Source organism: Condylura cristata, unplaced genomic scaffold (assembly GCF_000260355.1).
Source record: "Condylura cristata isolate star-nosed mole 26May11 unplaced genomic scaffold, ConCri1.0 scaffold00015, whole genome shotgun sequence".
NCBI classification, from domain to species: Eukaryota; Metazoa; Chordata; class Mammalia; order Eulipotyphla; family Talpidae; genus Condylura; species Condylura cristata.
This window is the reverse complement of record NW_004567116.1, coordinates 16,868,452-16,896,086: the sequence shown is the minus strand read 5'-3', so window position 1 is coordinate 16,896,086 and position 27,635 is coordinate 16,868,452. Positions and strand designations below refer to the sequence as shown.

At 56.9% G+C, this 27,635-nt stretch overlaps 2 protein-coding genes across 2 annotated transcripts in view; one reads left to right on the top strand and one right to left on the bottom strand.

The window, feature by feature from the left end:
- NAT10 (N-acetyltransferase 10 (GCN5-related)) overlaps window positions 1–4,214 on the top strand; it is a 30,948-nt gene extending 26,734 nt beyond the window's left edge. The window contains exons 26-29 of the mRNA XM_012725185.1: window positions 88–186; window positions 553–626; window positions 1,566–1,649; window positions 3,508–4,214. Coding sequence (XP_012580639.1) covers window positions 88–186; window positions 553–626; window positions 1,566–1,649; window positions 3,508–3,619 — 369 coding nt within the window. The 3' untranslated portion in view covers window positions 3,620–4,214. The remainder of the gene's footprint in view (window positions 1–87; window positions 187–552; window positions 627–1,565; window positions 1,650–3,507) is intronic.
- A 3,391-nt stretch (window positions 4,215–7,605) lies between these two features.
- ABTB2 (ankyrin repeat and BTB (POZ) domain containing 2) overlaps window positions 7,606–27,635 on the bottom strand; it is a 154,034-nt gene continuing 134,004 nt past the window's right edge. The window contains exons 4-17 of the mRNA XM_004682934.2: window positions 21,628–21,780; window positions 20,364–20,529; window positions 18,281–18,370; window positions 17,760–17,861; window positions 16,173–16,269; window positions 15,807–15,942; window positions 14,347–14,576; window positions 13,214–13,392; window positions 12,809–12,914; window positions 12,555–12,657; window positions 12,084–12,174; window positions 9,530–9,598; window positions 8,993–9,106; window positions 7,606–8,669 (exon numbers count right to left, since the gene is read on the bottom strand). Of these exons, the coding sequence (XP_004682991.1) occupies window positions 8,472–8,669; window positions 8,993–9,106; window positions 9,530–9,598; window positions 12,084–12,174; window positions 12,555–12,657; window positions 12,809–12,914; window positions 13,214–13,392; window positions 14,347–14,576; window positions 15,807–15,942; window positions 16,173–16,269; window positions 17,760–17,861; window positions 18,281–18,370; window positions 20,364–20,529; window positions 21,628–21,780 (1,834 nt within the window). The 3' untranslated portion in view covers window positions 7,606–8,471. The remainder of the gene's footprint in view (window positions 8,670–8,992; window positions 9,107–9,529; window positions 9,599–12,083; window positions 12,175–12,554; window positions 12,658–12,808; window positions 12,915–13,213; window positions 13,393–14,346; window positions 14,577–15,806; window positions 15,943–16,172; window positions 16,270–17,759; window positions 17,862–18,280; window positions 18,371–20,363; window positions 20,530–21,627; window positions 21,781–27,635) is intronic.

Genomic DNA, 27,635 nt, shown 5'->3' with positions numbered 1-27,635 from the left:
ACACGAGACCATGTGCCGAGTAACTTGGGAGCTGATGACCAGTCCCTGCTGCCGCTTCACTGCTGCTTCTGGCCTTTGTCTTTTTAGCTATTTAACGAGGTGCAGGAGAAGGCCATCGAGGCGCAGATGGTGGCAGTGAAGGATGTGGTGATGGAGCCCACGATGAAGACCCTGAGCGATGACCTGGTAGCTCCCGGGGGGTTGTGAGAGCACATGCGCATTCCTCCCCTTTGGGACCAGTCCAGGGCGCTCGTGTACATCTGGGAGGTGTTCGGGGCTCCCCCATGTCGCTCCCATGTCTCCGGGCGCCGCATGTGCACGAGCACATCTGAGTCGGCTCGACTCGGGCCTCCCCTGAGGGACATGCGGCCGCGCTGCGGCATCCTGGGCGTCGTGACTTCCCCAAGTGGGCGTTTGTATTCGCGTGTGCAGCATATGCACAGAATATAGAGCTGCCTCGAGCAGGAGGGGCCCGAGCAGGAGTACCTGCTCCCCGGGGTGCCCTCGTCGGTGGTTTGTCTCTGGCTTCACTCTGACCCGCCCTGTCTGCAGGAGGAAGCAGCGAAGGAATTCCAGGAGAAACACAAGAAAGAAGTGGGGAAGCTGAAGGACATGGACCTCTCCCAGTAAGGCCCCTCCACTACTCCTGGGAAGGGAAGGCTCCGCCTTGGCTTCTGGGCCCTGGGGACTGCAGCCTCATCCCTTCCGGAGGCCCTGCGGGCGCTGACCTCAAACGCCTACTGCGCTGTCTGCGCCACCTCAGAGGATTCGGTTCCCCAGATCACCGCTGCCACATTGGAGCCCTGGGGTTCCGGTCACACCTCCGTCCCCGTGGAAGGGGGCTGCGTGATGAGTGTCCACTTCTCATGGCCACTTCTTTGTGTTGAGCTTTTTGCCTGTGAATTTATTAGAAGAAAGATTCTGCTGCCAACAAGCCACCCGACAGCGCCCTGGCTCTGTTCAGAATCCTAGTTCCCTGAGCTGAGCTGACGGCCTGGCCCCGCCCTGTGGGTGTGAACGATGACTCCAGAATCCGAGGGCGCTGGGTCTCGACTGCAGCCCCATCAGGGCAGGCCAGGTCACTGTTGGCTGTTGGACACGTGAGGTGAAGGGGACAGGGTGGACTCTGCACAGCGTTTTGAGCTCCGCCCTCAGCCCTTCGAAACCTGGACTGGTCGAGACTGCTAGACCCAAAGAAGTGGGGCAAGGCCCAACTCAAGGGCTAACGGGCTCCTGACTGGGGATGGAACAACCAAAATGAGGAGGCTTTTGGGGTACGCTCAGGAGGGCAGCCGGGCTGACTGCGTCCTGTGCAGAACCGGCTTACCACTGACCCCCACGGGCAGGCCTGGTGGCCCTCGGTGTTCTGCCAAGCCTCTGCCTGCAGAGCTCAGCCCTGCTGTGTGCTGGTCCCTGCCCTCTGCGTTCGGTGACCAACGCTTTTGTGTTGGTTTTTGGGGCAGGACTTACCTGATGGTGCTGTCACTGTCTTACACTTTCTTTTAAGCAGGCCCCTCTTCCAAGCAGGCTTTAAGATCCCCTCTCCTTTTCTTTCTTTTTTAAAGATACATAATCCGTGGGGATGATGAGGAGTGGAACGAAGCTTTGAACAAAGCTGGGCAGAACGCCTCAATCATCAGCCTCAAAAGGTGAGGACGCGCTGTATGCCGGTGAGGGAGGCCCCTGGCCCACCCGCCTGCCTGTCTGGGACTTGCCGTGGCACGGAGCGAGCAGAGCAGAGCGTGTGGGCGCTGTCCACCGAGCGTCGTGCTCTCGCTGCGGTCTCCGTGTGGAGCCGGGCCGGCCGCCCCCGAGGCCCCGCGCTCCTCCTGACCTGGACGGCTGGAGAGAACGGGCCGGAGCTGCCGCTGACTCGGCTTTTCTCATGGGCTCTCGTCACTGCCCTGCTTCTCAGCACAGAGGGGAGCTGCTTGAAGATGAGGTGACCGAGGCGCTAAGGGTTAGGTCGCCTCCCGCGGAAGCGACTGCCGGGAGAGGCCGGGCTACAGTCAGACCTGGGCACACTCCTTCCTCTTTGCTGGTGGCTCTCAAAGGATTTTGGGTCTTAGCCTCCCTTTCCATCATAAAAATCATTGAGGACCTGTAGGGCTTTTTTTTTTAAATGTGGTTTATGTCTATCTGTTTTTCTCTTACTAGAAAGAAAAGCCTCAGATACAGTGTAATTTACCCAAAATTAAAAATTATGGACTTAACGTAGGTTTAAAAAAATATCCTTTTTCCCATAAAATAACAAGGAGAGTGGCATGGCTTCACATTTACATTCTTGCAAATCTTTTTGGCTTAATGGGAAGCAGCTGGATTCTGATGTCTGCTTCTGCCTTCACTCTGTGGTGCTATCGCATGTCTGGAAGCCTCTGGAAAGCTGAGTGTGAGAGAATGAAAGTGGAAAGGGCAAACAACAGTATTTCTAGGGAAATAATTTTGACCGCGGCCACCTGGGGAGCCCTTGGGGACCCTGGCTGTCCATTCTGTGACTACCTGGGCCGCCAGCTGCTCTCTGCAGGGGGCGCACTTGTATATTCACTGGTTCCTTGGGCTGGAACCTTCCTTGTGGTTTCCCATGGGCAGCGAATGAGACCTCCCTGCCCTGGGCCTCTGGAGAGGAGGCTCTCACAGTGGTGTGGAGGATGCATTCCTGGCGTTGTCATAGTTACTGACAGTTTCCCGAAGAGTTTATGTTGGAAATGTTGGAAGAGAAAATTTTGTGACTGCGAGCCATGGGGCCCAGCTGTCGGGTGTCTCCGTGGTCTCACTGACCACCGAGGAGGCATCCTGATGGCTCCGGCGTCTGTGCTGCCTTGCTTCCCAAGTGCCCTCTGACACGGCGCTGCAGTCCCCAGCTAGCTGGGGGGTATCTGACCTGGGAAATGGAAAGTGTCTCTGAGTGACCCGAGCGGGTCAGCGACGGCCCACTGAAGTGTACAGCCCGGTCACTCCCTGGGGTTCTTGTTTAGGAAAATTACGGCACTAGCAGGTCAGAAGGCACTGTGATGGTTTCCCGGGCATCTGCTCTGGTGAGGGACTGTCCCCTTTGATGAGGGGCAAGGTCACTGGCTAACGTGGTCGGCTCGCAGGGTAATCCGAGCGGTGAGGCTGGTGGGAGGGGGTCTCAGGACACTCAGTTGTTGGGGAGGTTATGGGGGAGAGGATAGAGCGCAGCTTCCAGGTGGTACGATGCAGGTTTGTTCTGCTGGTGAAGCTTGGTCAGCGCAGGGACTGAGTCGGGCCTGTGGTTCCCCCAGCATAGCGCCTGGTCGACTGGGGGTTCTCCCATTTCAGACCGTGGAAAACCCTTCAGACAGAGTAAAGCAAGCTTACACCTCAGTCTGAAAGATGTTACAGGCCTGTGCATATTTTTTTTAAAAATAATGTAACAGTTTATTTTTACATCATTTGGTGCCTTTTTCCATCCCAGTTGTACTCCCCGTGGGCTTCCCCTGTACATATCTTATCCTTTCTCTCTCTTTCCTGCTTTCCTTCCTCCAGTGACAAGAAAAGGAAGGTAGAAGCCAAAAATGAACCCAAGCAGAACAAAAAGTTAAGGAAAAACAGAGATATGAAGAGCAAAAAAGACATGAAACTGAAGCGGAAGAAATAGCGAGAGAAACTTGGTCCTCGGCGCCGACCCCTGAGTTGCTGCTCTGCGAACTGGCTGCCGGCCGGGGCCGCTGGCCTGTTGCAGGCGGCCAGAGCCCGGCGGCCCGGCTCCTGGCGGGTTCGGTCTACGGCCACGCTGGCCTGGCGGCGCCCCTGCGAATGAGTCGGCCTGGAACTGGATCTTTGGGCGAACTCTTGCACCGCGGGGTGCCGCTTCCCGGCCCAGACCCCACTTTCCGATGAGTTCATATTTTCCTTTGGACCCAGCATTTCTGGCTCCTTGGGGTAGAAGCCATGCTGACAGGGAGGCTGTGCGGGCAGCCCTGGGCCTCTGGTCATGGGTTTGTCCTCCACCCCGAGGCCTGGGCAGCAGGAGTCTAGTCGGGCAGCAGTGCTGGGATCGGCATCGCTTGTTTCACCCCGACCCGCTCCCTGGGCCACCTCACTGCCCCATAAGCCCGCTGCTCTGAACTCGGGAGAGAGGTGACGTCTGAATCCTCTAAATTTATTACTCCGTTTGGGGAAAAATGTTGGGAAAGCTTTTGCTAGCAGGGGCCAGAGAGGGATAGTGAATCTATTTTTAATAAATGACCTAGACAGACCTGTTCACTGTGGATGCTCGTTAGCTTCCTATCGCCCTGTTTCTTGGGGGGGTTGGGGGTGGGGGTGAGCTTGTTGTCTGCACTTGGGCGGATGAGGGAATCCAGGCCAAGGTGAGCAGTGCAGCCTACAAGCTCGGAGCCTGCGGGAGTGACAGGCACTGGCCACCGATCACAGTGGAATGCTGGATTGTTCCAAGGGCTTGCAGCTGGATGCCAGCCTCTGTGCCTCTTGCTGCCTTGTTCCCTGTAAGTTGTTTGGCCCCTGGTGTCTGCAGGGGACAGACCATCCGGTGCCTTCAAACGTGCTTTGGTATCCCGCACAGTGTCCACTTTCCAGTCCCAGGTCCTATACCGTTAACGAACCCTTGACCCTCTGTTGGCTCCTGTAGATGGTTCCTTATCCACGCGGTCAAGCGCGAGAACAGCTCAAGGTGGGAGCTGGTTCAGCTGTGTCCTGGGCTGACCTGCCCCTCAACCTGCCGCTGTGCGTAAGTTGGTGACCACCTTTCACGGCTCTGGCCGCGGGGCACTTCTCTGCTGGGGTTTTTATCTAAAGAACTCACGTGGTGGCCTTGGCTACTGGTGCTTTCAAATCACTACTCTTTTCTGAGTCCACGGTGACCCTTCCCTAGGTCCTAGCCTGTGGTACACCCAGACGTTTAATGGGAGATAACATAATGTGAGGACAGAGAAGGAAAGGGAGCTTCTGGACCAACGAGGTCAAACACCTAACTCCTGGCGCAGGCTCGGTGAGAGGAGAGCAAATTGCCAGCCATGCCGAGATCTGCCGTGCGTCTCTAGCAGAGGGCTTTCTGGGGACTGTGTCCCTGGATCTGCAGCTCCTGCCTCCACACCCGAGTTAAGTCCACAGGAAGTCTGAGAAGAGACTAGAGACTAAAATAATTCATCAGTTTCTCAGGTGAGTGCCTAGGTCTTTCAGTGAGGAATTTCGTAGTGTGGCAGAAGCAGACCCCATGTCAGAGCTGGGTGGTCTGGGCACATGGTCCCACCGGTGCTCAAGTGGCCAGTGTGGCCAAGGCCTGGTGCAGCACCTCTGGCGCCAGGTGCGTGGTTTGATTTTCACTCCATCCTGACCCTCTGACCTTGGGCACCTCACTGTCCCCTGCCTGCCCTTTGGGCAGCCCCTGTTGCAGGGCCCGGTGAGAAGCTGAGCTTTTGTACTGGCTAGGTCGCTGGTGCTCGGGAGATCTCTGGCTCCGGGCATGATCACAGGGAGGGGAGCTGCGCATGTGCGTCACCCTGAGCCGGAGCAAGGGCCGGCTGTTACCGCGCCAGAGCTGGGAGCCAGCGGCGTGTGCGCAGCAAAGGGTGTGTGCACTGTCTCAGGCCTGGCCGGCCCCGCGTCCGAGGAGCACTGATAGCCAGTAAACTCTGGCCAGGTGGCTCTTCTCTGGGAGGCCCGCTCTGTACGCAAAAGGAAGCAAACACTTTGCCTACTATGTACAGTCCTGGCCTTGCAGTTGCAAAGTATGTTCGTCCTTAGGCAGCCCCTTGTACTTGTGGTGATCTTGGGTTCTCCTCCAAACCTGAGAAAGCATGACTCCCCCAGACCTCACCATCTGGGCCCCAGACAGGGTGACATCTGTAAAGCTCGGCTCTCAGGAAATCTCACTTGCAAAATGAATTCAGCTAGACGTGATGAATGCTGCCACCAGGCCGGGGAGGGCGCTGAACAAAGACGGTTCCTACATGGGCTCCATCCCTCCGAGCCGGGAGGGGCTGAGGCTGGCCTGCTTCGGTGCTTCAGCTGCTCCTCTGGCCCCGGCGGTCCTGGAGGACTCTGGGCGACCCGGAGGCAAGACACAGGGGCTGCCGAGGCGGTTGGGGGAGGGGGAGTAAGTGACCATCACCTTGGGAAAACGTAGACTTGTTATCTGAGGCTGTAAGCAAGCCCAGCGTGCGCTGGTGGGTCTGGAGGAGGGGGTGGGGCATCTCGGGCCTGACAGGTATTCTGGACGTCAAACTGGGAGAAGTTGCCAGGGAGTGGGGGCAGCTGGAAGGAGAAGGCTTGAGGCTTTCTCTTGGTGCCTCAAGCTGGTTCTTGGAGAAAGAAGGGAAGCTCCAGAGGAATGCGGGGCCCCCTCTCTGGAGGGGCTTTAGGGACGAGGACAGTGAACTTTATGGGCACAGAACTGACACCTCAGCCCCTGCTCCCCAGGCATTCCTGCTCAGAAGTCCATGTTACTCTGGCTAATGGCCAAAGAAGGCAGCTGGAGGAGACATGGCCGCTTTGCCTCTACTGGGAGGAGGTGTCACTACCAGGTAAGGGGTCACACACCCCAGTTCTATCACAGCCCAACTTGTTTTTCCAATTTAAGTGTTAAGTGCACTACTGCACGGCTCAAAGGGCCCCTTTCCCTCCTTCCTTCCCTTTAGCCTGTCCCTGAAGGGAGAGGAAACTGTTGGGCCCCTTCTCTGAAGCCAGCTGGTAACTAGATCTGGCCTTTTAGGCCTACAGGGGTGGAGCAACTTGGGGACTAGGCTGCTGCAGACTCCCTCAGGAACTTCTGCCGAGATGGAGCGGAACTGCGTGCCTCCTCCCCTCGGCCGCCAGGGGGCGCTGTGGATCCACGCACACCCCTTCCCCGCTGGGGCAGGCTCAGGTTGGGCCTCTAGCTGCAGGGCCTGGGTCCCACCCAGTAAAGCCAGGCCAAGGGCCTCTCCAGGGACTGACCACGTGAGGTCTTTGTGTCCTTGAGCTCCCAAGTCCTGACTTGTCAGTCACAGCTACTGTGGGTCAGTGTTCCCAGTGACCTTAGGAATGTCTCTTCTGCCTCAGTCAAGGATCCTTTAAAAAAACCAGGGCATAGTCTGGATTTTATACCTAAAACAAACCACAATCAGGTTCTGAAAAACTCCTCTGAGCCTGAGTCACCGGCTCACTGTCCTTCCACTACCAGGTGGTACAGTCTACTCTGACTTAGCAGGGCCACAATGCAGGCCCTGCCCAGGGACAGCCCCCCACCCCAGATACCCCCACTCCCTGGGCCACAGTTTTGGACTGTGCAAAGCTTTACAAACTTAAGACAGCTGCTCCCACACCAGGGTCAAAGGTCAGAGAAGTGAACAGCTGTCCCATCTTTGCTGTCAGGCCCCGTCCCGCCGCAGACACCTTTTCTGCCCGCCCAGCGAAGTGGCACAAAAGTAGCTTAACAAAGGGGAGCTACTTTACGCATAGCTGCCCCGCCATGCAGTTGTTGGGGTGGGACCCCCAGGCTCAGGTCCTAGGAGGGGAGCTTCTGGCGGGGGCCCTGTGTCTCTGAGCCCCGAGTAACAAAGGCCCGAGCGCCGGGTTTCTCTGGTCCTCCATGGGCTCCTCCCAGCTGAGCATCCCTGTCCCTGGAGCAGCAAGGCCAAGGGCATTGTTAATGAGTGTTTATTGTTAATAAAACCATGGTAGATTTACAATAAGTGACATTAATGTATAGTTACAGTATCATACAACATTACAGCAATAAAATAACACCTTTTCTTTTGTACATCCAGCTCAATCAAGCAGCTAGTTGAAAATATTTTCCAGGATTGCAAGCCCCCAGGGGCTTTTCAAGGTGATCACAGTGACACCGCCTGAACTCTCTGGGGACATTTGGTGAATAAATAACTTCTAAGGTGCAGCCAGGCAGCTGGAGAAGGCTACACCCAGAGCGAGCTGTCGGGAGTGCTCCCCAGTGTCTGGACCTGAGCTGTGTCTCCACCCCAGGAGCGCCGGAGCCTACTGAATGCAGGTAGGGAGGGGACAAAGCAGAAGGGCCCCCAGCCCCACCCTTAGGTCCCCAAGACCTAATGACACGTGTGCACACCGCTCTCCAAATAGAGGACTCGTGTGAGAGGCCTGGCGTGGCGGCGTGAGGGGCTTAGGACTCTGCTCCCGGCGCCCACTGAGGCGGCCCGAATCTAGGCCTGGGCTTTCAAACCGACCCCTCTGCTTTGGCCCCTAAAACAGCAGCAACAACACAAGCGAGGCCACCAGGCTCTTCCTCGCAGCTGCTGACCTCCAGCTGGGGAGAAGGAACCCCTTTTACCCACGGCTGCCCTTTGCTCCTCTCCAGGTGAACCGTTAGCTATGGGGCTGCCCACCCCAAAGGCAGAGCAGCACCTGCGAAGGTCGGGGAAACGGAAACCTGTGGGTCTGGCCTGGAGCTCCTGCTCAGCCTTCCGCACCCCGAGGATGCCTAGAGCCAGAGGCCTGGCCCGGAGCCCGCTGGGCACGCTGACCAACCAGCCCACACCTCACACCCGGGAGGTGATGTACACAGAGTGCACACGCTTGGCCAGGGTGCTCTGCAGGTCCTGCAGCGGGTCCAGGCCCTGCACCTTGCTGCTGCGGCCGTAGATGAGCTGCCGGAAGGAGTCCTGTTCCAGCAGGGCCTTCATGTGCTTCAGGAAGAAGCCCTCACAGAACAGGGCCAGCTCTGGGGCGTTGTGGATCTGTGGGGGTAAGTGGGGATACGGGGTGAGACCCTAGCCTAGTAGGGCTTCATTTAAAGCCTCCCATCCCCCTATTACCTCCCCCAACCCCAAAAGATTTACAAGAAAAAATTCCTTAGTTTTGAGTCTAAACAGATAATGGCTGTTTACTAAGGTGGGGAAAACTGTGGGGGGGATGTGAGAGAAAATCAAGTAAGACTGGAACCGATGGGACTCAGATTTAGCCATTTGCCTCAGTTCCCCGACCCAGCCTGGGGGTGAATTGGGATCCACCGGCCTTGACAGTGAGGTAGCAGAAAGGGTGGGAGGGTGTGCCTGCTCACCTTGGCATACTTGTAGGTGTTCACAGCGCCCTCTACGCTGAGGGTCTGGGAGCACAGGATCTCGCAGTGCCTCTGCAGGGCATCCAGCTGGAACAGGCTGGCAGCGGACAGCAGCTGGCGGGTGACAAAGGCAGCTTTGGGTATGCACTCAGGCCTGTGGCCTTAGCTTTCCTGCAGACCCTCAGGGGCCTGCCCACCCGCCGGTCAAGTCTAGCAGCCTTGACCTGTCTGTGCTCCAGGCCATCCAGGTGTTTGCTGGGAAACTCAGGAGGCAGCTGCAGGCACTGGCTGCGTGCTCACGTGTAAGTGGAGGGCCCAGCAGCCGTCCCTTTCTGATCCCTGGTGTGGCCCTAGAGATTAGACTCTGGATAGACAATTCCCAGTCTCTCGGAGAGGACCAGCCAGGAGGTGCTGCAGCAGCCCCACCCCCAAGCTCACACAGGTTCTGTGCTCCTGATTGCAGGGTTGAGACCTGGCAGATGTCTCCAGATGGAGAGACGCGGGCACTTGGGGACTGGCACCCACCCTGCTCCTCACCTCTAGGATGTCGGCAGTAGGGATGTCCATGGACTCCGTTCCTCCGTAGTACAGATACTGCATCATCATCTGCAGCGGGAGGAGGCCCAGGTGAGTGCCAAGCAGGGCCACTCGGCCCCCCTCCCTCTGCGTGTGCCAGCTGCAGGTACCCCAGCTCTCTGAGGTGACACGCAAAGCATTCTGACCGCACCAGTCCCACTCCATTTATTTCTCCTTTTGCCAAAATCTTGACTATGGGGTTGGGCTGCTCAGGGGACATCTAATTGGCTCCCCTCTGCCGCCCACCTCCCATTCTCATGTTGGCCATAGGGCTCCATGTGGGGGTGGGGTCTAGGAAAAAGCCCAGCTTCGGGGGGTGGGTTGGGGGCAAGACTGGGAGATGGCTCGGCCACCCCTCCAGAAGAGCAGGCTCTCCCGGGGCTGAAGGCCTTAGAGTTACACGCATCTGGCCCCTCGCCCAGGGGCAGAGCGCGGGCTGGCTTCTACGCTCCGGATGGCCTCAGCAGCCTCCTGTCCTGCTCCGTTTCCCAAGCTAGTTTTGACAGCTCCCACCCCCTATGGACGGTGGGTCCCCCTGAGGTCACCTGGAAGCGCAGAAGTGAGACAGAACTGCTCCCCTGGACCCTTGCGGAGGGGTTGGTTCTGCATAGCCTGGCTGTGTTCAGGCCTAGGTGCGTCTTTTGGCTCCGTAGCAGGTAGCTGTGGGGCTGCTCCTGGGAGCTCCCCACTCCCAAAACGGGCAGCGGTGGAGCAGCAGGGCTTCCTCTTGCCCTCAGTGGGCCACCAGGAAACTAGGGGGTGTGCAGGGACCGGCTCGGAAGCCCTGTCAGAATGCCAGGAGTCCCCCAGGTGACCTTGGCAGGTATCTGGACCTGGCGGTGGCAGTCTAGACTCAGGTGCTGTGCCAACACACACACTAGGTAAACTTAGTGAAAGAGAATGTAAAATTCTTAATGTTGAAATATTTTTACCTGTTTTCTTTTTTGCTTTCCTATGTGGCTAGTAGGAAATGATGAATTACATGTGGCTTGTGTTATCTCCCTATCAATGGCGCTGCTCGGGCCCCTTTTAACGCAGGACTGGCAGGCAATGAGATACTGGGGCTGCTCTGAAATGCGCAGCTTTGGGGAGATGGCCTCAGGCAGACCCTCCGGGAGCCCAGGGGTGGGAGATGCCAACTGCTTTGAGGGTCCCTGGATGGCAGTCCTGTGACCAGAGAACCCGGGGAGAAGGCCCAGGCACCCTGAGACGTCTCGGGATGACCACGACTGGTAAGCAGCAGACACAGCTGAGCCCTCACCCCCACGTCCTGTGTCTGACTGTGACCTCACCTCACCTGGACTTTGGGCTTCTTAAACAAATAAGCTTCGAGTTCCGTGCCCTTCCCCAGTGAATTTGAATCGAGGGGAGACTCTATTCCTGCCCCCTCCTTAGTCACCAAGTCCCAGCTGCTCGCCCCTCCATTCCACAGTCACTGCAGGTCTTCAGCTGGAGTCCTCCAGCCGCCTGACCTGGCTCCCTGACTGCAGTGACGCCCCCCATCCCTTCTTCACACTCGCAAATGAACTTTGTAAATGCAAGCTCGGCCTTCCCAGCTGTGTGACTTTGGGTAAGTGACTCAGCGTCTCTGTTCTTCTGACGCCATTCCCCCCCCAGGACAGTACTGTGAAACTAGAGCACTTGGAGCCAGTCTGGACTAGTGTTAGTTAGAGTCCAAGCCTCGTGCTATGGCTCCTTGGGGCAGCTAAATACGCCTTTCTGGATATTGTCTGAATGGTGGCCCAGGCCCGAGGGGCATCTCATGGGCTCTGGCTACCTGGGGTTTGTGTGCACTGGTCTGGGTAGCTGGCCACTGCCTTGGCCCCTGACGCCTGCGGGAAGCGACTTCCTCCCCGCACTTTGTAGATACCCTGACTTTTCTGCACTCGGTGCTGCTCCCCCATGCCTGTCACTGTTTCACAGTCCTGTTTACTTCTGTCCCCACAATATAGGGAGCGTGACAGGAACCAGGCCATTATAGATGCGACTCCTTGTGCATCTGAGGCCCTGTGCGCTCTCCCCTTAGGCTCTGGACCCACACACCAGCGGCCTCTTGGTCCAGCCTCAGGCGGATCCCTGTAGCCCTCGCTTTGCAAGGAGGCGGAGGTGCTCCCAGCCATTTCCCCCAGGCCCTCTGCAGATCTCCGTCACACAGCCTCTGGTGTGTCTAGAGCATGCAAGACCTGACCTTGGCTTTCTACCCTAGGATGGGCTCATCGCTTGGCCTCCTAGTGGGGAGGAGTGACGCTGCCCACACCCTACCTGAGCGTCTGCGCTTCAAAAGATCCTCAGATAGGTCAGTGCCCCTGGGAGCCCAACCTGAGCAGCAAAGGCCCACACGCCCCCGACCAGGGCTTGAGCTTCGGACTCGAGACACAGGTACTTACTACACGGTGCCCGCACGCACCCAGAGCAGCACCTTTGCACAGGGAAAACCTGGCCTCTGTAATCTAATGACTGACACCCCGTAACGCAGATGGCATCGGGACAGAGTTCGTGCAGCGCTAAGACCTACCTGAAAGATGTGGTATTTCATGTCACTGATCTCAATGGTCTTGCTGCTGTCGCCATCCTGTTCTGATTTATTGGTCATCAGCGTCTTGAACCTGGAGCAAACAAGGTGAAGTGAGGTCGGTCTTGTATGCGCCGCCTCCAGCCCCGTGTGGGTCTGGTGCTGTCCAGCTCTTAGACTGCTCAGCGGGGGGTGGGGCTGCCACGCTCCCAGCACAGTAACCCTCCGGGAGGGAAGCTGCGGGGTCCTGGGGCTGGACACCAGCTTCATTCCAGAACACTGATGTTTTCCTAATATTCGCAAGTACTGAGCAGAGAGCTCCGTCTCCAGGCCCAGCCCCACTGTTGATTTGCCTTCTGCTCTGACTTGGAGCTGGCGGGGGCACAGGCTGTACAGCACCCCAGGGTGCCCCCTGCCCGGACCCTTCTCCAGCAGTCTGTCCTCTGGCAGCAGCTGCCCCGCCCCGGCACCTACCTGTTAGAGGCCGTCACCAGCAGGACTTTGTGTGCATAGAACAGCTTTCCTTCCACCAGGAAGGTCACGTCTGACATCTCTTTGTTGTTTAAAAAGTGAGGATCTGTGCCAAAAGGGGAGAATGGAAATGAGTGAGTAGTCCACCTCTCGGCATTTAACTGAGCTGGGGAGGACGCAGAGGTGAGGACCAGAGAAGCTGAGGCCGAGCTGGGCACTTGGAAATGGGCACGGACGCAGCTGGGGCAGCCCTTCACCTAGTCTGGCCGGCAGGGTCCTGCGGATCTCCGGGATGCTGGGGATGGGGCTGCTGCCGTAGCAGTGTGTGAAGATGGCAGCCAGCTGCTGGATGACAGAGTCGTTCTGCAGGGAGAGAGGGCAGGTTTAGGGGGCCGCCCACTACGGCTACTTCAGACTAATGTAAAAAGTTGAGGCCAGGATGAGAGTGGCCTTGGTCTTTTATTACTCCTGGATGAGGCTTGGCCAGAGCTGGCCTGTTGCTTTATCAGTGAATCCCCAAATTGCTCTTTTGGCCAGACTCCAGCCCAGGAAAACCATGGCTCTGCCCTCGGCCGCCAGGCGGCCCAGGTCTGGGGGGGGGCACCCACCTCCGTTGGGAGGTGTGGCTGGGGTCAGGCAGGGCCCTGCCCGGCAGCACTCACCTTGCTGGTCTTGAGGATGTCGAAGAGGAGCGGCAGGCCCTCGGTCACCAGTTCCTCGTTGTACTCCTCCTCCTTGATGGAGCCGAAGTCCCGCAGGAGGCTCTGCATCATGGAGTACCGGGACTGGGAGAAGGAGGTCCGCAGAGACTCGACCCAGACGTGCAGCTTCCAGGGCACCCCTGGGGGAGAGGCCGCGCTCGCTCTTAGCCTTGGCCTACACTGATCCCCTTTAAACATACCGGGTGTCTGCAGGGGGTGGGGGGAGGCACGGGAATGGCTGGTCTAGTGCAGGGAGCCCAGCCTGGGGGGTCAGGTGTCACCCAGCACCTGCCCTGGCCCTACTGCTTTTTGGGCCCTGCAGTTGCTCCCTGGGGAAGATCCATGGATTACAGGGGGTGGCCAGGTGGACGTGGAGGCCCCAGTCCTCACGGGCCTCATGCCTGTCTAGAACCCCCAGTGAACCCAGTCCTGTCACTGAGGCTTGCTGCACTCGGGTCACTGGGAGCTAGTGGCCATCCAGTGGCGTAATTACTGTTTACCAGCTCCCTGGAGTGTGTCAGTGGGGCCAGAGCACCATTTAAACCTGCTGTGAAGGACTTGACAAAAACTAGTAATGTCCCTGGTAATTATTGCTTCTCACCCCTAGCCTCGCTGTGGATTAAAGAAGCGACCCAGCGGCATTCCCCAGGGACAGGACGATGCAGGTGGCGCCAGCACACTGGTGTATGAGGCATGCGGGGGTGCTTGGGAGGCCTGCAGTGTGCTCACAGCCAGCTCTGGTCTGCGGGCGCCGGCACTGGGCGCTCTGCGGGAGCCAGCCTGGGCCTGCGCTTTCATGACCGTGTTCTCAGGGAAGTAATGGCTATGCGCAGAGCTGGGGCCGCCTCACCCAGGCTGCCTGCCCTGCCCGGTCCAGCCAGTGAGCGAGGCTGGCCCAGGGCCCTAGGGACGAGGGCTGGGGTGTTCCGGCTCGGGGCACTGCCTGTCCTGGCCAAGCTGCAGGCCTGCCACTGCCAGTCGTCAGCGCCAGGCCTGGGTAGAACGGCCCGCGCGGTGCTGTCTGCCTGTGGCCCTTCGGCCCCCTCCGGCCTGCTGAAGAGCAGCAGTGTGCGCGCGTGCCCGTGAGGCCTCACCCAGCGTCCGAAGCTCCATGGTGATGTCCACGTAGCCATGCTCTGCGCTGTAGTACATGGCCTCCTGCAGGGCTTTCGTGCGCGCCCGGCTCAGCCGCACGGGCCCCTCGCCGCCGCTGCCCTGGCTCGACGCATCGCTCTCCTCCACGCCCTCGGCCAGGATCTCCTCCAGGGACAGCACGTCTGCTTTGGCCTGCTGTGGCTGTGTCAGGAGCTTCCTCAGGACGTTCCTGTGGGCGGTGCCTGGGGTCAGTCCCCTCCTGATCTGCCTTCCAGCACCTGTGGCCCTGCTGGGTGGCTGAGGCATCTGGGGACACAGAGCCCTCACGGCCTGCCCCGCCCAGCGAGACCTGGCACCGGAGGGCGCAGGGTCCCTTTCCAGGTGCTGCTGAGGGAGGAGGCGCAGGCTCTGCTACCCTACGTGCTGAGGCCTGCTTGTCATCTCGAACCGGGCCCAGCGCTGCCCGTTCCTGGGGTTTATGAGGCCAGTGTGACTGCACCAAATTCAGAGCCTGCTATACAGCAGGCCTAACAGCTGCTGACCTGGTATGTGTGCAGCTTGGAAACACAGGACACATTCCCCTTCCTTCCGCTAAGGCTGACGAGAGGGAGCATGTCACATAGGCGCTGGAACCCTGTGGGACCCCTAAACATCACCACTTGCAGGTGATCGGTGTCTTGGTCAAGGTCACATGGGGAGAGTGGGCGCAGGCCCAAGGACTTTGGCTCCAAACCCCATGTCCTTGACCTAGGGCCGGGTGGCTGGAGCCCTGTCCTGCCCAGGGTGAGACGTGGGGTGACACCAACCTCAAGGCCCAGAGACCCCGTCGGGGCCAGCTGTAGCTCTGCTCGCCAGGTGAGTTTCCAGAGCGTCTCAGGTATGTGAAGGTGAGCTGTGCTGTCCCAAGGACCCATGCTCTGAGGGAAGCAGATGAGCGGGCAGGCGACCTCTTGAAGGGGACTTAAGGGAGGCCACTTTGAGTGGATGTGTGTGGGCACAGGGTCAGCCAAAATAAGGAGGAAAATGCTTGAGCAGAGTGGCTCCGAGGCGGGAGGCCGGCCCCTGCCCTCCACTGGCCTGCTCGGCCTTGTGGCATCTGTCTCCGGCGCTGCCTGCTGCTGCTCCTGAGCAGTCCTGGCCCCCGCAGGGCGCTCTACCATGCACTCTTGGACGGGACCTGACTCCTGTCCACACTCCAGGGGCCATATCCCGTATGGAGGCCCTGAGAGCCAGCACTGAGCACGGGAAGGCAGGAGGCTGCCTGCGGGGGCGCCTGTCCTACCCTGTGTGCACGTTGAGACCAGGACTCTAGTCGCTGGTCTCCATCAGGCGCTGGTTGAGCATTTGTGTTTCCCCTCCCCTCCAAGCCTAGTTCTTCTGCTCCCTGTTGGGGAGCTGGGGCTCCCGAGAGCCTGTCTTGTGCCCCCACATCCATGGGGCAGCAAGCCCAAACAGGTACCTGTGGCCGTGGGCGGCTGAGTGGCTGAAGCAGTTCATCTCCTCATGGAGGGAGGAGGCCATGCCGTTGGCTTCCAGCATGCTGAGGAGGGGGTCAGCACCTCGGCTCAGCAACAAACTGACCAGCTCGTAGTTCCCTAGAAGACAAGGTGGGCGGAGCATGCTGTCACCACGCCTTCTGCAGGGACCTGCCGGGGTGCTGGGCCCAGCAAAAACGCGGTGGATGGAGCAAGGGAAGCTCTTCAGCCGGGAGCCCAAAAGCAGGGGCTTTAGGGCTGGTGTCAGGGTTCTAGGCTTAGGGCCAGGTGTGCAGGCCGGGTGGCCCCGGGGAGGGGGCGGCAGAGCCGGCGCGGGCACTGGTACCTACCAGCCGCAGAGGCGAGCTGCAGCGGCGTCTCCGCATAGCTGTCCTCGCCACCGCTCACGGCTGAGCCCTCCACGTGGGCCCCCGCGTCCAGCAGCAACTGTGGGGCACAGAGGAGGACACTGGAGTGGCAGCGACATGTGGGGGAGGGTGTAGGGCTTAGCGTTCTCCAGATTTGTGACCAAGACCTGGCTCACGCAGGCGGTCGTGGGCCAGCACCGCCACTCTTGTGGCTGTGGGCAAGCCCCTGAGCTGCTCGGGACTCGGGGCTGTTTCTTTCCAGTGCTCTCCCGTGAACTGGCTGCGGTGACCCTTGTAAGGGTTCATGTAGATGAGCAGAGCAGGAACTAGCATCTCTGACTTACTGGGGGAACTGAGGCTCTGGGAGGCAGCGCGCGGGCTACGGTCAGAATGGCTGAGGGCCAGTGCTGGCCAGGGCGCACCCCGAGTAGGTGCCTCAGCTTCCTGAGCCTCAGTCCTGCTCACCTGGAAAATGGGAGAGGCCTGCCTTGCAGCACTAGTGGGAATTCAATGAAATGGTGCTCAACTCCCCACAGGGACTCAATAACTGGCTTTTTAGGGTTCCCATCAGAAAGGTTTGCACACGACCCAGACTGGCCAGTAATGGGGTGGCCGCTCCCATTCTGGCAAGGGCAGGCTTCACACTCGCAGTCCCAGCTGAGCTGGGCTGACTGTGCCTTGGGGCCGGGCGGTGTCTGCAAGGTAGGTGAATTTCCGTCTCACCTCTCCAGACTGGCTGCTCTGGACAAACTACCTTCCAGCTCGCCCAGGTTTCTGGAGCTCAGGCAGGCCCTAGTCCGTACTTGGCATCTCTGGGAAACCCATCTGCCCCTCACCCAGAGACCTGGCGTGAGGGGTCCATGTAAGCCTCCCTCACACTCCCTACAGTGGGTGGGGTGGGGGATGCTATCAGGGGAGGCACTTGGCAATTAGAAACCAGCTATGGCACCACTGCCCATGTGCCAAAGTGGCTGACTGGAGACCTGCCCACAGGCTGAAACTGGGCACCCATCCAGGCAGGTCCGGGTACAGCCCCGCAGGCTCGTCTGGGCTGGGCAGATTCTTAGGAGGGCAGTAGCTAAAAAGCGGGCTGGTGTGGGCCTACACGGAAACCCTCTCCTGACAAGCCCCGGCCTCGAGCAGGGCTCGCTGACATGATGGGTAGAGCTGGCTGACCCCTGCTCTCAGAGGACTCAGTCAAGTGGACAGCGAAGGTGTTATGTGGATTCCCCAAACGGGATGAAAACCCTGTGGCCCAAGGAGCAAGGGAGTCTGGGGTAGAGTGGCAGTGTGGCCCGGGCTCTGTCCACACTTGCACAGATTTTAGCATGCACAGAGATGCCAGGGGGGTCTCTTGGCACCCCGTACTGCTTGCACCTGGGGCTTGCCCTCTAACATCCCACATGTGCCCTTATACATGCCCCTCCTGAGGCAAACCAGGTGCGTCTCTGCCCTGCTGACAGGTGAGCCAGCCTGTACTTCTGTTTCTGGCATCTCTGTTTTCACATGACCTTGGGGCTCAGCCCCTCTGGAAAGCTGGGGCATGTTGCACAAAGGCCAGGAGCTCACCTGCACCACAGAGATGTGTCCATGCAGTACAGCGAATGTCAGTGATGTCCAGTGTCGGCTGTCAGGGTGGATGGAGGGATGCCTGGGAGAGTTGCTTGGAACCTGTCAATACCACAAGTGATCAGTGTTTCCCAGGTGAGCAACAGCCCTGGACAGTGACAGGCACCCGAGTTAGGAGGATACCCCCCGCCCCGCAGGGATGGTGACTAAGTGTTTTCTACATTTGATTGGTCATGTCTGCCAGGAGCATCTTCTACGACAGAGAAGGGAGGGGCGGCATGGCTGGGAATTAGGTGGGAATTAGGTTGGTGAAGGGGAAAGGTACTATAGTGACTTCATGGTGGCCACCCTCTCTCTTCTCTCCTCTCCCCTTCCCTCAGCTCACCTGTGAGACAAACAAGCCCAAATCTTAAGGAAAGATCCTCTTTGCTAAATGTCATTTCTGTGCATCTTATTTCCTGTCTTCTGAAACATCTAGTGTCCAAACATTGCACCGACATGGACAACGGACACTCCCTCACCTGGATGTCCAAGTTCGCCCCGGCATCAATCAGCATCTGAACCATCGCTTCATCCCCAGCAGCACAGGCGTACATCAGCGGCGTCATACCCTGGTGGACCACAAGCCGGAAACCACAGTGACACCTATGCCATCGGCCTCTGTCCCCTGCTCGACCGGCTGTTCCCCTGAGGGACCCTGGATCCTCCCCCCCACATCCGACACCTCAATGGTGGAAGGCAACATTTCCTCGGCACTGCAGGGCTCAGGTGTGCGGAGCACAGGCACCTCTGCCCGGGGAACCTGTAAACTTTGTATACATTCCTTACACTTCTCTGCCTCAGTTTATCCTTGATGAGGAAAGACAAGCAGTATTTACTGTACTGGTTGTCATGCGTCTGCGTTCCTATGTGTAAATGCGTAGGACAGAACCAGCTTGGTCTCACTAATAAAGGCGAACACCAACAGCTACTGTGTTCTGTACCTCCACGCGGCCACATCCCAGACCCAGAGAAGTGATTTCCATGCGCCGTCTCATATTTAACCACCATAACTTCCCTACTCAGAGGCCCACTGTTACCCCAGTTATGCCCCATGAGGAACAAACAGGGAGTTAACTTATCCAAGGTCACGCAGCAAGCCAGAGCAATCCCACTGCACCCAGGTCTTCCTAAGCAGTGAACTCCAGCCTTGGGGGCATCTCGTGGAGGGTGGAGGAGTGTCAGACTTTGACATCTTATTCTACCGGGCCAGTCAGAGCTTTTCCAAAAGCTGAGATCCAGCCCTTCCCTGAGGGCAGTTTAGGTGGGCGGCTAATGGGACTGCCTCTCTGTGGCCAGTGTCAGCTCGGGCAGCCGTGGAAAGTGTTATTCCACAGCTGGGTCCTGGCAAGCATGCGTCTGGAGCCCCGCGATGTTATTTATTAGGTTATTTGTGTGTAGACAAGATCTCCTTACCTCATAAATCCTTGCATAGTGCCCCGAGATAAAGAAATGGCCTGATTAATCATCGGTGAGTGGCCTGTTTACCCACACATTACTCTGTAAGCAGCGAGGCTGAGGAGCAAACAGGACCGTGCGCTTAGAGCAAAGCCAACCGCCAGAGCAGGAGCTTTTGGCTTCGCTGTTCCCCTCTGCACACGCTACACTTTTTTTCTCCACACATCTGCACACAATCCAGTGTTTAAACCTGGCTCTGAGCCTTGTGAGGAGAAAGTACTTTTACCCCTACGGCCCCATCTCGAGTCCGGGTCCATTAAGAGGCTAAGTCAAAGAAGGCTGATGAACAGATTTCAGGGATCAAAAGCATCACAGCAGCAGCAAACCCCAGAAAGAGCATTTACCGAACATTCGCCAGAGGAAAGCCTCCCAACAAGCTAGGCAGGAGCTACTGTCCCCCATGTCGGAGATGAGGCTGCTTACTTCCTCCTAGCCCTACTCTGCTCCTACTGCTCAACTGCACGTCAGTTTGCTCACTGTAAGATGGGGTAGTAACCACCTGCATCGTAGGGCTGCTGTGGAGATCAGATGCGTTACTCTGCAAAGTGCTCGGGACAACGCCTGGCACACTGACTGCTCATGCCAGGCTTCACAGCACAAACAGCCAACAAAAAATTCAAGTGAAACCTCGATTTCTAAAATCACGTATCACTCCAATACCCCCACCCCCCTCTCTGGCGTTTATTCTTTAACACATCTAAAGGCGTACTCGAGATTTTGCATGCTTGTTTCCTCATGTCTGTCTCCCCCACTAGCACGGGAGCTGTGATGGCAAGGGTCTGTCGGGCCTGGCACAGAGCAGGCACAGAGGACGCTCTCGTGCAAGTCCTAGCCAGTATCAGCCACAGCTTGAGATGGGCTGAATCCTCTGGATTCTCCCAGCCCTGCACCATCTGGGACAGCCTCCCAGTGAGGAAGCAGGCTCCCCATTACCATGGTTTGTAAGGGGGGCTAGGGAAGTCTCCACAGGACCCCCACGTGGAACGGCAGGCTGCTGCTTAGGAGCAGGTCTCAGGCTGGGGACAAAGCGCTGCACTTCCCACCTGGCAATCCCGAGCCCCTGACTGGCCCCACCCCCGGCCCGCAGTGTGGGCTCTCAGAACGTACCTGGTCGTCCATGGTGTTCACTCCATCGGGGCCCAGCGCCTCAATCGCCTGGTTGATGAGGTCCGTCCTCCCGCAGTTGAGCATGCGGAAACCCAGGTCCTGGTTGAATTTCTCAGTAGCCGCTCGGGCATCCAGCCGCCGGAAGGAGCTGAAACAGCATTCGGGTCTGGCAGGAGAGACCCAGGTGGGTGAGCGCGACTGGACGTGGACTCCGGCTAGGACACTGCCTCCCAGCGAGATGCCACACTGGCACTGGCCGGGCAAGGGGTCGGCGCAGAGTGGTGGGAGGGACTAGCCACAGGAGACAGACCCGTCTGAATGACCCACCAGAGGTCTGCCTCGGTGGGGACGGTCTGGCCTGGCTCGGGCCATAGCAGTGGCTGTGCCTGGCTGCACTTGGCCCAGAGGACGGGCATTGTGGCTCAGTGCCAGTTCTTGGCCACACATTTCTGTCCTCTAGGATTCCTGGTGAGGTCTCGAAGAACTGAAGAAATAGTGGAGAGAAGCCCAGAATCTAACTGCAAGCAAGCCGGCCCACGGGGAGTCGCAGAGAGCACTGTGGAGTCCTACAGAGGACGCACCACAGCCTTCCTGCCGCGCCTTTGGCGGGGAGCTACAGGTAGGTCAACGTGTAGACGTTTGTGTCCCAGGATGAGGCTCCATTTCCCACAGAGACAGTGGAGGCCCTAACTGTGGTGTGGGAAGGGGTAGAAAACAAAGGAAGATGTGAGGCTCTCACGGGCCCACTTCTGGTCAGCCCAACACAAGAGAGGCATTCTGGGAAGGAAATGAAGAGCCTACACGTGGACCTGAGGTCACGTGGACCTGGGCTCAAATTCGGTGTGACCACTTGCTAGCAGAATATCTGTGGGCAAGTAACTGTCCTGGCCCTCAGCCTCCCCATTGTAGCACAGGCCTGGCATCACCTCCACAGAGGCTCTCACAGAAAGTACTTAGCCAGCACTCGTGTAGAAGTGCTCAGGATACTAGCAAAACTGAGAGGAGAGGGGTGGTCCACACTGCACATACCCGCGCCCCAAAACCTCCGTGAGAGTGTCTGCCCTGTACCAGACTGGCGCTGCTCAGATGCAACTGGGAAATGTCTCGCTCCGGACAAATCAGCCTGCAGAGCAGCCCACTGCGCTATGGCCCCCGCCACCGCCGCCACCTCCCCCACCTCCCGCTGACCCCTGCCCAACCTTCAGGAGAAGGAGGGAGCAGCGGGCCTGGCCACAAGCGGCCCTCCCGCCTCACCCCTCCATACTTGAGCTGCCGGGGCTCGCAGTCCAGGCCGGGCAGTAGCAGCCGAGCCGCCTGCCGGATGTCGCCGCTGTCCACGGTGAGGCTGCGGCGGTGCTCAGCATAGGTGATGGCCACGCGCATCCACTCCATCAGGGGCGGCAGCAGCATGAAGGGCCTGTGGGGCAGCAGAAAGAGGGGTCAGGCCTAGTTGGGTTGTTCCCCGCAGGGCAGAAGAGACCCCTTTCAGCACATGCTCTTAGAAAGGCTGCGGGGGGGTGACCACCCTGACCCATCAGGCTGGAGGCATGGAGGGGACTTGATCCTTCTCCTCACAGATACCCTGCTCTGTCCCAGTGCACAGAAATCTGTCAAGGAGGATTCCTGACATGGGCCAGAGCAGGATGTGAGGCCCTCAGGTGGCCAAGGAAGGAAGGAACACATGGAAATGGGGCTCCAGCCTGCCCTCCAGAATTCAGACTGCATCTCTGGGTCCCTCTCTGCAAGCAGGGGGACTGTCTCCCGACCAGTGGGATGCAGAGGAAAGGGTTGAAGCGACTTCTTTGGGTCCCTCTCTGCAAGCGGGGGGACTGTCTCCCAAGCACTCAGCTTCAGCAGGAGCAGCTGGGCGCCAGCATTGCACCAACAGGCTCCAGTCCAGCCCGCCTGCCGCCGCCTGTTTATTTTAATTGAGTTAACATCAGTTTACAAGACTATATAAGTTTTAGCACACAGTTCCACACCTCGACAAAGGTATACACACACCACACCCACCACCAAAGGTCTAATCATCGCCCACCGCTTACCTGCTCTACCCCCTTCTGTGGAAAACAGTATGGAGGTTTCTCAACAAATTAAAACTAGAACTAGGGAATAGCAGTAGATCTATGACCCAGCCATTCCACGTCTGGGGATGTAGCCACCGACTATGAAGATGCTCATTTGAATATATCCCTATGCGTACTTAGCACTGTTCACAACAGCACAACACAGACGACACCCAAGTGCCCAGCAGCGCATGGGCAGATAAGGTAGGCGGGTACACAGCCGCGAAATACGACTCAGCCACGCGTGCCATTTATGACAGCATAAAAGGATCTTGGGGGGTTCTGCTAAATGGGAAAAAGTCAGAAGAAGAAAGACAAATACTGGGTGACTTTGTGCATGTGCGGGCTATAGAGACAAAGCCAAGAACAGACCAGGCCACAGACCTCGTCCTCTTTGCCTGAGAGACGGGGACCCCAGCAGGGGCGAGGCTCCGCTGTGCCTGTGCAGCTGACACTCATCCTTGAGCACTAAGCCCTGGCTGTCCCCGCCATCTCTGCCCTGGATTTGCAGCGAGATTCTTCCGGCAGGAAAAAGACCTCCATTCCTCTTCTCAGCTGAGGCCTGTTAGCGAGAGGCAGCCTTCAGGTTACTTAGCTCCAAAAACTTAGTTCAGTCGTCCTCAGAGCTTTAAGAGCTTCTCTCCTCAAGGGCAAAGGATGCTTGCATTTATTTTTCAAACAAAACAATCAGATGGGATCTTGAAGGAGCTTTATTTGACAGTTATTTTGATGTTACAGTTCTGTCATTTCATAAATGTATCTGGGTTCAGTGATTTAACTGGTGCCCCTGTACCAGTCAGTATGGTGAGGAGGTGGACAGAGGTCTGGAGAACCTGGCTGGACTTGACCTTCAAGCTCCAGATCCTTATTTACCCCTGCTAAATGTCCCATTTCTACCTTTCCTCAGGACCACTAGACCATGGGAAGCTGCACTTGTTCCCAAGTTCAGCCTGTCTCCACCTCCTCGTGAGAATGAAGCAGCTCTCAGCTTCTGCCAATACAAATCCCAGTCATCCTCCAGGACTCAGTTCCAGTGCCACCTCTTCCCAGAAGCCTTCCCAGATCCCTCTGCAAAGAAAATAATCTCTTCTTTCTGGCTGTCCTGCTAACAGTGGCTGTCAATAGAAAGTTGGTGTGTGAGAGAGGAAGACTATATGTTTCACCTTTCTGGCCCAAGGTCCCTTATTACTCTCTCCTCCAGCAAGAATATGTCTCATCTTCCCAAGCAGTCTATTCCTCTTCAGGCCAGGAACGATACCTTTCTCATCTCTGCTTTCCCCACAACAGCCAGCCTCGAGCCTGCAGGTCCTCAAAAGACAGAAAGCAGCATACCAGAGGTAGCCAAGCTTTCCGTTCTGCACCTCGTCCTACATCTGCGCAGAAAATGCTCATCATGTTCAGAGGCCCAGTGCTGAGGCATTAGGCTGAAAAGCCAGGACTCTTTGGTGGAACTTGTAGAATCCAGGAAGGAGCAACAATCGAATCGTGAATTGCTCTTTTTACAAAATCTTCCCTTGATAATAAGCGTCCACTTGAATTCTCCCCAAATCTATTTTAATGTTATAATTAGCATTACAACGCCAGGAGGCAGGCTCAGAGACCCACCATCCTGTGCGGGTCCTTCTGATCTAAGGGGCAGGCTTCATGGAACCACCAGCATAGGAGACTAAAGTGTGGGCCCAGTCCATGGGCTTGCAACCCCTCTTCCCTCCTGTGGCCATGGTCAAGACCAAGTGCAAGTGTGGCTGCTGGAGCTCTAAGTGGCACCTCCCAGTTGCAACGGGGAAATCCAAGAGGGAGCTCAGGAAACCATGAAGTCTCATCCACTGTTGCTGTGCTTCATTCTTCTACTTTGTGCCTCTTACAACTTGGCGCATTAAAAATGCAAAACCGATAAACTTGCAGGCCTGGATCATGGGATCGGCTCATTCACTGTCCATTTCACTATCTTCATGGGAGAAGGGGAAAACTGAAAGCCACTTTTCCCAGACTCTTGCAGCTAAGTTCTGGATGAAAATCAGATTTTACCATTACATCACAGCTGCAGGAGATCTGATAAATGGAGAGTGGTGGAGGTCACCTTTGTTTTTTGCCAGCAAGTTGGGTCATGAAACATGAGGTCTTTTGTCCTGCAGACTACTCCATGTCCACATTCCACCTTCCAAGGCACTGTGGAGACAGAGGCTGCGCCGTGGAAGTGACACCAAGACGTCATGGCTGCAGCCTCGGTGTCTCAGAGGGAACAGCCCCTCACGGACAAGTTCTGCATTCACTCTGCGTCACTTCTGGACTGCCAACTTCCAGCCTGCTCGTGTCCCTTCCAATGCTTCCTTGGGCACCCACCTCTCAGCATTAAATCCCTTCCTGCTAAAATACGGTTTCAGCCTCCTGAGTTACACACTGTCTTCAACATATAGAGATCCCCCACAGATAAGACTGTCCCTCTGCCTCTGGGGTGGTCGCAGTCCCCACCTGTCCACACTGAAGCCACACCAGTCTCCAGACTGACTTTCTCCTTGGCCCACCTTCTAGGCCTATGGTCCATGGGAAGGTAAAGTGACAAGCAGTTCTTGGATTTCTCAGTGACACCCTTCCCTACTATTTCCTTTCCAGTAATTTCAACTGGTCCCGTGGGCATGCTGAGAAATCAACTGTGTTATTGGACTTTCTGGAAAACCCCTACAAAATTCCCATCTGCACCAGCCATGGCTGCGTCCTCTCTTCAGGGTGAAAGGGCTTCAGGGGGAGATCGGGAAGCACTGATGTGGCACCATCCCCGGGCGCTCTGCTTTGTTCCAGCACCAAGAAAAAAACTGCTCTCCTCTTCTTGCCCATTGCCTAAGCTGTACTTGGCCACAAGCCTTCCGCTGCCAGAGTGCAGGTATCTGCAGTGCCAGGTGCAGCTGGGCTGGGCACCCCTTTGTTTGGCCCGTCTGCTCCCCTTTGCTGGGTCTGGTACCTCTGAATGGCAGTTCTTGAGGGCTTTGGTCTCAGCTTCCCCTTTGTTCTCTGACAAATTACTGAGCATCTCAAAGAGCATTTGTTTTCCTGTGTTACTCTATCAATATTTATTGTGTCGGGAAAAACAGAATGTTAAAACATCTGCACATACAAGCTCACATCCCACCAGCTGTCAGAGTGAGACTGCTGTCCTCGCATGTCTCAGGCCTCTGGAAAACTCCCTTGGGCACTCTGAGAAATCAGTGAGAAGGCAGCTGAGACCTTATCATTATGAAGATAAGCCTGACCCTGGAACCGCAGGGGTTCCACATTTAGAGAACCAGTGTCTTTCAGGAACCAGTGCCTCAGTTGCTCTAAGACAGGGCGACCCTGGGGGCACATGGTTGGCAAACCCACATAGAGTCCAGTGAGCTGGGGATCCTACCCATCCCGGCAGTTACCTTCCTGGAAGAAATTCCCAGTGTCCTGGAAGCAAGTGAACTGGCTTTGCCATTCATTTTGGGCAGTTGATGACCCTAGCTGGGCCTGTTGTTCTTTTAAAGAAGGAGCTATAGTGAGTGGTCCCTAGACATTTTCCAGTGTGAGAGGCCCTTCTGCTGTTATTTTCAGACTTCATGTGATAAGATCAAGTAAATGATCAAGAGCTCGGGCTCTGGAAGGAGACTGCTTACAGTTGGAATCCAGTTACTCCCAGGGAATTAAGCTGTAATGTACAAGTTACCTCAGCTCCATCAGCCTCAGCTGCCCCATCAGCAAAATGGCTATAAATAGTGGGACCACCCCACCTCGTAAGACAGCTAGAGGTGTGCAAAGTGCTTAGGCACAGCTCTCAAGGTTTACCGTTATTGCTATTTTAGTATCTGTTGATAGAGAAAATATATAATAGAAAAAAAAAAAAAAAGCTAGAGGAATCTGGTCCTATTAAATGCCTCAGCTCCAGCCTTCTTCAAGTCCAGCCAATTCTCTCCCCCAACCCCAGCCCTCCAGCAAGTATAAACATGTAAAGTTTGCAAAAACCTGCCAGCAAGCTGCCCACCACCCACTCCACCCCAGCTCATAAAACAGAGAAAACAAATGCAACCACTATGTGGAGCGGGATCTGGAAACTGTTTCTGGCAGGGCAGGCCCCGGGCCTTGGCAGTCCCAAATCCTGCATGGGGATGGGGCAGTGACAAAGGGCACAATCCCAGGTCCCAGGGCATGAGCATGTGAGGCAAGGGGCGCTACCGCGCGGGACCTGCTCCCCTGCAGCTCCCGGTGCTGTGGAGGCCTAACCTGAATGCCACAAACACACACATGCACCCACATGCCATCCAGCCCCGCGGGCTGTTGCTGTGACACACCGCCATTCAGAGGGGGAGCACTGGTCTTTGGTGCATAAGAGTGTTGTCACTTGGGGGAGTCTGTGAAAAATGCCACTAAAAATGGATCTTTTATGTGAGGGAAGGGGACTCCCCCCCCAACGTTCCTCATTTGCCAGAGGGGAAATGGAGATCTAGGGGGCTGAGCACCTCTCCCAAGGTCACAGAACAGCCCAGGCCCAGTGTCACAAGTCAGTTTCTTTTCAGCTCTCTATCTTACTCATGTAGCTGAGCCTGCTTCTATCACTCCAATGGCCTCATAAGGCCGTTCAACAGGACCAGGCCTGCAAAAGCCATTTTTCTCCGTCAAGGAAAAAAAAAAGAAAGAAAAAGAAAAGAGAATAAACTTCTTAAGGCCTTGCTTTTAAGAGGTCCCTGCAGCCTGGAAAAAAAAATAAACCCTGCCCGCTAAGCAAGCATATGATTTATTGGGATTACAGTCTTAAAAGCAGTGTCTTAACAACATGGAACAGGAAACGCCTCCAATTTCCAGCTCAAAGCAGGCTCTGTTCTTCCTTGAGGTGGGCAGGGGCCTCAGGGAGAGAGTCAGGTTGGCAGATGGGGTAGAGGCCTGTGACCAGAGGTGGGTGACCTGGGTGCCAGGCACAAGGCGGCCGTGGGCTTCTGTCCCCAAATGGCAGGCAGAAGCCGAGAGTATGCACTCTGCTCCCACCCATGAAGAACTGGGGCCAGTGCTCAGGCAGACCTCGAATGTGCCCCCTGGCTGGGGAGGGCTGTGAGACAAGGCCTGAGCCACCCTTGGCTGGAGCATGAGGTCTCTGGGGTGGGGGCTGGCTCCCTGGGCTGAAAGGGGCGTCATTTTGCTTGAGAGTTGCTCCCTGAGAGTTCCTATCACCACTAAGCTTGGTCCACCCCACTTCAGT